The 10,544-nt window shown below is 38.8% G+C and overlaps 1 protein-coding gene across 1 annotated transcript; it reads right to left on the bottom strand.

The window, feature by feature from the left end:
• Positions 1 to 555: 555 nt before the first annotated feature.
• On the bottom strand, positions 556 to 9,853 carry dpep2 (dipeptidase 2). The gene is made up of 10 exons (XM_037693917.1): positions 9,699 to 9,853; positions 9,445 to 9,571; positions 9,123 to 9,252; positions 8,876 to 9,026; positions 8,677 to 8,746; positions 7,450 to 7,626; positions 3,829 to 3,913; positions 3,657 to 3,732; positions 2,849 to 2,984; positions 556 to 801 (listed from the first exon to the last, which is right to left on the bottom strand). Exons 1-10 carry the CDS (start codon positions 9,851 to 9,853, stop codon positions 622 to 624), a joined length of 1,287 nt encoding a protein of 428 aa, XP_037549845.1. The 3' UTR covers positions 556 to 621.
• Between the last annotated feature and the right edge of the window lie 691 nt (positions 9,854 to 10,544).

The raw sequence follows: 10,544 nt of genomic DNA, 5'->3' as shown, positions 1-10,544 counted from the left end.
TAAACTTGAAATGTAGTTGCATTGTGCATTTCAGCTGAGAAAAAAAAAACAAGATAATGTTTTGCAGGTTTAGGATCAGCAAAACATTTTTGCACTGGCTAGTCTTTATATATCTGTTTTATATCCACCACTACCACGTCTCTCCCCCGTTTTGTTGAAATGCTGCAATTAATGCAATTATATTACTGACTGGGTGATACATTATTAGTTTACTATATCTAATGAGCTCCATTTGTTCCACTGAGGCTCCTCACTGGCCAACAATAAAACACAAATCATGAAGCACTTGACGTTCAATTCTTTAATTGTATTTATGCATATTCTGCATATTTTATATTTTGCATATTATAATTGTCCACTCATACTATGCTAAACTAGGTGCAACATAACATCCGTTTTGAATAAATACATTAAAATAAGTTATGAAATCCTTCTTAGAAGAGGGATTTTATGTGTGTTTTATATGCAAGAATTACCATTCAAATTAATGTAAAAAGAACACTGTAAACAATAAAAAATAAATGAAAAGTGCTGTAAAAACCCACAACTGGCCACAACAAAGTCAAGCCTCCTTCATTTTATAAAATGCTAAAATAAATGCTGGAAGAACTAAATATTGAATCAGTCCAAGAAAAGGCTGGAAAGCAGCAGAACAGAGGTGAGGACAAGCAGGCTCAGTGACTTTTCTTCTGCTTTTGATGGAAAGTCTGGACGTCTGAGGACCAATCTGCAGGGGTTCTGCACCTGTTCTAAGGGGATGTGGGCCTCACTGGGCTTCTGCAAGATCCGTTGATCTCGGACCTGAAAGGCAAAAAAATTAAATAAAACAAGGATGCCAGGCCAATGTTACAACACTATTTTTCTTAAAAGTAAGCACAGGTATTAGTGCACAAATAAAAATGTAAAAGTGGAAAAAATAAAGGAAATTCACAACAACACAGTAATATTTTGGACACAAATAAATTGAGTAATATCTTCATAACTTCAATAAATAATATTGTTGCAGGACAATATTTAGCATAAATAAATAAAAATGACTTAAAAACGCTTGAAGAGATAAAATGATAGCATAAATATAAATAAATAAATAAATAAAGTTACTGGTAAGTACAAAGAAAATAATTGTTATACTTGAGAAGCAGTGAAGGGTGTGTTAATAATTTAATTTGCAAGGACCTGGCACGTCTAGATAAGGCACCAGAGAACGCATCACATAGGAAATGATAGTTTTATTATCAAGCAGTTGCTGGAGCGTCCAAGAATTAGTCAACACAGCGACTGAAGGTGACCAGACAGAGGAAACAGCGTTACCACAGCATGACAGAAACAAGAAGAGTTTTGTAGTTGTTTTGTTGTTTTTCATGATGCATGGTGGTTGTATTATTGGGGCTTACAGGAATCACAGTGGTGCAGTGGTCGCACCAGTTCAAATCAGTTTATTTAGATAGCGCCAAGTCACAACAGAAGTCATCTCAGGAAACTGAACAGAAACATTCATTAACATAAAAAGCAAGTTAATGCCATTATGTATCTGAGGAGCAGACTGCTTTGAGTTTAGCTTCATCCCAGACTCATCTTGAGCAAGCATGAAGGTGACAGTGGAAAGGAAAAACTCCTGCATGAGGAAGAAACCTCTAGCAAAACCAGGCTCAGGACAAGCGGCCATCTGCTTCAAACAGCTGGGTTTGGTAGGAACAGGAAGGAGGAACAGATACACAATGGTAGGCCAAGAATCACATGTTAAGATTTATAGTATCAAATGAAAACTATTCAATTTTAACAATTCAATGGGGTCAATGTGTCATCCAGTAGTCTAAGCCTATAGCAGCGTAACAAACCAACCCTAACTATAGGATTTATCAAAAAGGAAAGTCTTAAGCCCAGTCTTAAAACTGGACAATATTTCAGCCTTACGGACAGAAACTGGAAGTTGGTTCCACAAGAGAGGAGCCTGATAACTGAAAGATCTTCCTCCCATTCTGCTTTTGGAAACTCTAGGAACTGCAAGTAAGTCTGCAGTCTGAGAGCAAATTGCTCCGTTAGGAAAATAGGGAACAATAAGATATCTAATATAAGATGGAGCTAGGTTGTTGAGGACTTTGTAGGTTAGAAGTAAGATTTTGAATTCTATTCTGAATTTGACAGGGAGCCATTGGAGAGAAGCTAAAACTGGAGATATGATCTCTCCTCACCATTAGATACTAGAGGGCACCCAAACATGTTATAAAGGTCGTAGATGCCAAAACAGACTAAAAGCACTAAAATACAGTACAATACAGTGTGTCTGTATGACATGGTTGCACACTGATTATATCCAGACCAGAGGAAGTGACACACCTTAATGACGTGGGACCGGCAGTGTGGCCATACTGCTAACTTTTCTACTCATCAATCCATTTCTCAAACCAAACTGGTTACAGAGAAATGGTATCTATCCATTTAAGTAAACAGTTGAGAGGTGGGGTAAACCATGGTAGGTCACCAGTCCAGCAACCACTCCAGTATCCATTTGCTCTAATGTATTTGTTGTAATAGTCACATGGTCTTTCAACGTGTTCAATTTTATTTCCACCACTCCGTCTGGGTGCTTAACTTTTATTTTTATTCAGTGCGTGTATATTTTTCATTCAAACTTTATTTAGACGGGTTAATCCCATTAACCCGTCTAAATAAAGGTTGAATGAAAAATATACAGTGAGTGTATATTATTGAAAGTATACAGACATTTAACTCTAAACACAGTCTATCATTTATCTGGAAACAAGGCATATAAACTTAAGTGTTCGCCTGCTTATTTTATTTATCCTGAGTTTCTCTGGTCATGGAAAAAAAGGATGCTCTAGCTCACCTTTTCAACGTCTTCAAACACCCGGAGGAAATTTGTTCGAAGAACACCTAACAACTCAGACTCTGTCCAGTTTCTTCTCAGGAGTTCCTGGATTATGGCAGGATATTTTGACACATCTTCTAACCCTCGAGGAAAGCTATAAATTACAAACACACAAACATCAGACGGGGACAAAACAGAAGAAAACATTTCACAGATCAATATTGTATAAGCACTCTTTGCAAAAACAAGTCAGTCACTTTGACAGTTTTGCTTCGATCCAATTCATCACAAATTCAGCATTATGCAGCAGCAACAAACTAAATCCACTTATGCATTATTAATGAAGCAATGCCTGCTAGCAGTTGAGGTAATACTATTGGTATTAAACATGTTTCGGTTTGTAGAGAGCATGACCGTCACGTTGCTAATACAAAAGGACAAAACTGATCTTGTTCAAAAGTCGCCTCCAAAAAATGAGCAGAAGTCGTCTGTCTTGGCCCTCAGGGTCTGTTGTTGTGAAGATTTACTGTGTATATCTGCTCCAGTTCACCTCATACATGTCTTAAGTTCTGCAGAACCCTCCTAATACATTGCCAATATAAACTAGATGTGCTGGTCCAATTAAACATGCAGGACAGAGAGTCCCAAGTATCAGCGTTGGACAACACTTTTGGAGATTGCTTGAAAACAGAATGGAAACTTTTTTTTTACTTAATTTGAGCAGATAATTTATAGCACATGACACCATGGAACATCTGTTGGACAACATCATACATTATCTGGACTTACAGCTATCTGCACGTTGTGTAACAGTATCATGTATTACCTCTCACCACCATCAAAGTCTCCTCCGATCCCAATCGACTCGGCTCCAATAACACGCTTAATGTGATCAAAATGGTCTGTTGAGAACAGTTGCAGCCATCACTTAGTTGCCTGAGGTACAAAGTGTTTTAGTATGAGATGTTTTAATATGCATCTGTTTAAGGAGGCCTTACCTGCCACATGGGAGACATTAGCTTTATCACTGCAGGCAACGTAGTGGCTGTATAAATTCACCATGATCAAACCTTGGTTCTTTTTCTGAAACACAGCACACACGGTGACTCTAAAGAGTCTGAAATAGCAAAACAAAAAGAAACAAAAAGCCTCTTCTATAACTTTCTATTTTTTGTAATTACATTCATTTGTTGTAAAAAAAAAAAATAGGTCAATGTCAATTTTTTTTTGTTTTACATCAGCCTTTCTGGCACAAGTAGAGGCCTGTGGCATGAAGAGAAACATGCTCGCTCAAGACTAATGCAAGGGCATTCATTTGGTTTACTTTGTGTTGTACCAACAGGCAAAAAAGCAAGAACAAAACTTGTTTTTTCACTTTGTTATTGTTCTGCAGCAAATAAAAAGAACTGGATTAAAGGGTTTAAATGTTGTAAAGTCCAGTGGCATACTGTATATGGTTTAATTAAAATGCAATACCAAATGGAGGATGACATTTTTTTCAAGGACAACACTATTAGAGCTTGATGATGCCCATCAAGCTAGAAAACTTGCTAAATATTTCAAAATGGTGTATATATACATTATACTAAACATTAGGAGTCATACAGTTCCCTACATTAAGATATGTGATATTGAACTGTCTCTTTTTTGTTTGTTCAGTTTTTTCTGCTGTCAATAATAGATGGCATTTTTTTACTTCCCAATATGCTGCACAATGTTCAACTTTTCTTTTGACTGAGATGTATTTGTTAACGCTTTATATGTAAATCACTGAACATAAAAGCTAAATACTAAAAAATACATAATGTATGTTTGTAACAGAAGATGTTTCGCTCCTCATCCGAGGAGCTTTCTCAATTCTCGAATTGAGAAAGCTCCTCGGATGAGGAGCGAAACGTCTTCTGTTACAAATAAAGTCCAGTTGTTTTTGTATTGAACGCTTTTTGAATTCATCATGTCCTGGATGACTGAGAATCTTCACCAGCATAATGTATGTTATAAATGTTAAATACAAAAAAATATAATTATTCTATGAAAAACTAACACATTTTTAAGAAGAACACAGGTTTTGAGTTAAACAGCAAAGTTGTGTTTGCTGGGACGGGGACAGCCAAAAGAAAACAACAAACAAGTTTTGAGTTAATTTATCCCTGTGAGAATTTCTGTTTATCATGTTTTATCCAGGTACTCCAGTTTCCTCCCACAGACCAAAAACATGCATGTTAGGCTGATTGGTAACTCTAAATTGTCTCTAGGTGTGAGTGAGAGAGTGAATGTGTGTTTGTCTCGTTTGTCTCTATGTATCCTTGTAATGGACTGGAGACCTGTCCATGGTGTCCTCTGCCTCTCACACAGTGACTGCTGAATATCGACATCAGTGACCCCGTGACGCGGAAAAGAAGAAGCGGGTAAAGATGATGGAAGGATGGATGGATGGATGGATGGATGGATGGATGTCTAAAATGAAGTAGACGTCCAGCTCACAGCTACATTTGGTATTTAAGCAAACACACACAAAAAAAAAAAAATAGCTATCTACACCTATTAATACACTTGAATTTAGAAAAGACTGTCAGAATAAGGCATGTACAAAATATAGAGCTATGTGACTTATGGTCACGAGCTCTGGGTAGTGCCCAAAAGAACGAGATTGCAGATACAGGTGGTTGAAATGAGTTTCCTCTGCAGGGTAGCTGGACTCTCTCAGAGATAGGGTGAGGAGTTCAGTTAACTGGGAGAGACTCAGAGTAGAACCGTTGCTCCTCCACATTGAGAGGAGCCAGTTGAGGTGGTTCAGACATCTGGCAAAGATGTTCTCTGGGTGCCTCCCAAGGGTGGTGCTTTGGGCATGTCCGACTGGGAGGAGACCCAGGGGAAGACCCAGGACACACTGGATATGCTATGTCCCTCGGTTGACCTGGGAACACCTTGAAAACCTCCCAGAAGAGCTGGAAGAGGTGGCTGTGGAAAGAGATGTCTGGGCCTCCCTGCTCAAGCTGATGCCCCACAACCCAACTTCAGAATAAGCGAAAGATGGATGGATGGATGGATGGATGGATGGATGGATGGATGAATGGATGGATGGATGGAAAATATAGAGCCCCGTGACATCCACAATGTGGAAAACACTGACAGAACCATGACATATTCAGCAAATATATGATAAGGCATTAAAAAATTACAATATTTAGCACTAAGCACAACGCTTAGAGTGGAATAATCCACAAACAATTTCTGTAACTAGAGGGAACAACGTTAATGCAAGTCTTGGACTGTCACAATAACAAATTTTGCTGGGCGGTTAATTGTCTCAGAAAGTATTGCAATAAACAATAATATTGTTTGAAATTACAATAACTAGTAATCTTTGTCAAACTTAAGAAGAATTATCAGTTACATTTTGTGTGTAGTACCTTTTAAGACCGTTTCAACCAAAGGATGGATAATGAGGGCACGAGCAGCCTATCTCTTTAAGAAAAATGGGAGGGAGGCCCCTTGACGTGACATGGGCTGTTTCACTTTCATTTTTTTTTCAGTTCTCAAAATGGTGGACGCTCGTGTGGTTTGAGCTCTTTTTCACATAAAGCGTTTTAAAAAAAATCAGTAAACAAGTTATCAGCTTCTATTTTCAGATACAAAACTTTTTAGACCAAGGTACGGGTTTCAACCGTGAATTTTGGAGCTTTGACAAGACAAAGGTTTTGTCTGTTAGCTTAGCTCGTAACTTAACTTCTCAGTTTTTAACAATCCAAAAACGTGATTTTTTTTAACGGTTAAATTGGATTTTAAAGAAAAGAGAAAGGGAAGGGTCAGTGAAGAGCACCGGAGTTGAACCTTTATCATCCAGTGTCTTCAGTAGAAAGAGAGAGACGCAAAGAAACGACAAAGCCGATAAAAGAAAATGAGGTTGATCATTTTCATTTATCATGCGATTAACTGATTTATTGTTATAGTGACAGGCCTAGTCTTTAAAAGTCTTGACATGATTGACTGGAACTAGAAGAACATTGTGTTGCCCACTTACAACCCGAGTCCCATAAAAAATAAAAACAACAAAAACTGTTTCACATAACCAGGCACATTAAGACAATAAAAATGTTGCAATAAAAGAGAAAAAAAAAGTAGAATAAATGGATATTGCAGAGCTCTGAATTTAAACTGACCTCACACTATGAGCAGACACTCAGACTGTCTTGAATTGTGCATACTTAAAAAATATTTTTAAAAAGAACAATTTGCAGGACAGATGGAATGAGCTTGGGGGTCAGCTATGGCCTGGGGGCTTCCAGCTGAAGATCATTCAGGTAGCTCACTGATCTCATGCTGCTAGTTAGCATCATGTGGTCTGTGAACGCTGCTGTGTAGGATGGCATTGCTTGTTAAACAACATGAGTCAAATTTTACTATGGAAATTATGGAGCATACAGAACACAAAACATTCACAATTTACAAACAATCTTTAAAAATAATCAAAATATATTTTACTATCATTTAAACTCAACTATCCTGATTGTTTCCTAAATAAACTCAAGACAAGATTGAAGTTTCTGATTAGAAAAAAAACAATCAGTTCAGCAAATATGAAGGCAGTAATTGACAAAACGTTTATTTTTTCTCACCAGCTTGCGCAGGAGCTCATCGGGTACGTTTCGGCTGTGGTTACAAATAGAGAAGGAGGAGGAGTGACTAAAAATGACAGGAGCCTTGGAATAGCCCAGGACAGCTGATGCTGTGGCCCAAGAAGTGTGAGAGAGGTCCACTATCATCCCCAGTCTGTTCATCTCATCCACAACATCCTGGAAACAACAACAACAAGCTAATTGAACAGTCAGTTACGTATCAGGAGGAGGAAGGAAGTCGAATAAACCAGCAAAGCTATTTGTTTACATGCACATAGATTGAGTGATAGCATCAAGGAAACTCGCTACTTTCCAGTTCAGAGGGCCAACACATCATTAGAAAGAAAAATGCAATAATAATAATAATAATAATATCCTGGTCTGAGCAGCTGGAAATTTTCATTCTAGGACTGTAAAACCACATTTCCTCTGACATCTACAACCTCGTTCACTACCAATCAAATCAAACCAATCAGTCAGAAGTACAGAAGTCCCTCACTACTTCGCGGTTCGACTTTCACAGACTCGCTCTTTCGCGGTTTCTCAACGTAAGATTGTAGACGACACACAGTTGTCAACTTCAGTATTACTCACGTGATTGGGACGGTACGGGATAAAAAGTTAACGGAAAAAAAACCTGGGACAGGCGGCGCCATTTTGTAGTTTTCTTTCAATAAGCCTATACTGTAGCACATGTTTAAAAAAAAAAACTTCACTACCCAGAAACCAACAGTGCTTCCAGCCGCTGCTTTCTGTTGAAGTGGAGGGAAAGTTTTGCAACGCAAAGTCAGAAGTAACAATCTATTTATTAAGCTCACAGAACTGGCAGGAAAGTCACAAATAATCCTGAATCCACGTGCACATCAACCTGGACGGGGCGATGGGCTTTGTCGCTGCAGGGTAGGTCTTTAGAACTGGACCCGAGCCCGGCCGGAACCAAGCTGCTGTTCTGCAGAGCTGGTGAGTAAAATGCTGCTGTACTGTACAATACATAAACTTATGTTGTTAAAACTGCATAGGTTTGAGAGTTTAGAACATTGAAAAAGTGTGGGAAGGGTTTATAAAGCCTTAAAATATAAATATGGCGTTCCTACTTCACGGTTTTTCTCCTATCACGGTGGTTTGTGGGACGTAAACCCCACGATAATCGAGGGACTACTTTGCAAATGCACGGCTCTGTGCATTGTGATGCATGACAGATAACTGCAGCTAGTGTTACGAACTTACCTTTCCAAACTGTGTCAGGCTGCTTTCCCGTTTCAGAAAGACTTTGTAAAGATTTGAGGAGGATTCAGCCCTGCACCAAAAAGCTATCTGTTAACACCACAAATTATTATTATTTTTTAAATAACACCTTCATGATTAAATATGTATCTCATCTTGAATGTTGGTGTTTCAGTACACTAAAATGTGCTTCATGTGTTACCAGGGAGTATTGCAGGAGTGTGTGAGGGCCATGGAGCGGACTCCAAGCTGGTAAAACATCCTCAGAGCAGGAAGACTGCTGTCAATAGAGTGGCCTCCTTCAATGCTTATCAGACAGGCTATCTTATGCCTCATCTCTGAATCTTTAAGCCCTGCAAAGACACAAACACGCACATTTAAGATGATTGCTTTCCCTTTAAACAAAGAGTATGTTTGAGGTTCGACCATGAGGGGAAAATCTGCTATACCTTGAGCTGAAGTGACCAGCTCAAAGTCCTGGTACTCGGTGCACATACGTCGGACCACATCTATCTGTTCCAGAGTCAGCCTCACAGCATCCTTCTGCTGGGCCCCACACATGACATAGACGGCAAACATCTGACAAAGAGACAGGGACGTCCAACAAGACAATGGGAGACGCGTTTCAGTCGCTGTGGTGAAAGTCGTGTTGGGGTTTGATCCTTTTCACAGCATGCACTAAATGTTTGTTTTAACTCACGCAGGCGCAAACAGTGGAACAATCTATATGTTAAAGCACACCGGTGCCACGCTGCTTGGGTTTTACCATACCTGTGCCTGAACATGGCCAGCTCGGAGGCGGGAGATGTCTGTGGCCACTTTGCTGACATGATTAAGATTAATTTGACTTAGGTTATTGTTGTGAAGGATTCTCAGCTTGAGAGCCAGGTCATTATGCCTGAACAGCAAAGACAAGTGAGAGGGAGGGGGTGAAACAAGGTGGAAAGCATTTGAAATTTGATTTTAGGCAATAAATTAGATGAATGAAAGCTCTGATCTGGAGAGGCAATATGTGCCTCCATTACCCATCAATGAGAGGATATTTGGACATCAGCTCGAGCGCCCTGTCGTGTTCAGAGTATCCAGAAATGAGGTGGCACAGGCTGAATGCCAACAGAGCTCTGAGGGGGTGCACCCAGAGGCTGTCTGAAGCTTTTGATGCAGTTTCTCCACAACACATATTCTGAGAAGGAAACAAAAAAAAAGCCACGATGACACAGTTATCTATTACAGCTGAGTGTCATACACAAACATACTTAACCACAAAAAACATCTAAATTACAACTAAACTTTTTTTTTTCTAAATTACATCATAATTTTTATTATGTTTTAAGATTCAAGGGGGGAAAAAATCAGTGACAGTAATGAATTAAAAAGTATATATAAACTTCTTGTCACATGCATTTGTACACACAGGCATAAACAATAGCAAAGTATTTGTAAGTCAAGATAATAAGCATCGCTTGTAGTGCGAATGACAAATAAACTTTGACTTTTTGAAACAATAAAATACATGAAGCATTTTTTTTTTCATTTTGAAAAGATCTGTAAAATGCTGAAAAAGTTAATTTAAACTGCCAGCGATATTCTTACCAGACAAGTCGTGATAAAGCTGCGTGTTGACTTGTTTGCTTTTGCGACTGAACCGCAAACTACGAACTTTCCAGCTCCCCGCCTCACACAAACAGAACAACTCCGAGAGGCGGTTGATACTCTGCTGCATTCAGGGCAGCCCGGAAAATAAGCAGACGCGGGTTAATGCTGACAGGGAACTCCAGCTTTGTTTGTGGTATATTATGTATTGCAATACATAGCGTAAAGAGTACTTTAAAATAGTCCAAGTCTGACTGTTTCACAGTTATATATATATA

This window comes from Nematolebias whitei, chromosome 2 (genome assembly GCF_014905685.2).
Source record: "Nematolebias whitei isolate Nwh7 chromosome 2, NemWhi1, whole genome shotgun sequence".
NCBI classification, from domain to species: Eukaryota; Metazoa; Chordata; class Actinopteri; order Cyprinodontiformes; family Rivulidae; genus Nematolebias; species Nematolebias whitei.
This window is presented reverse-complemented; position numbering and strand designations above follow the sequence as displayed.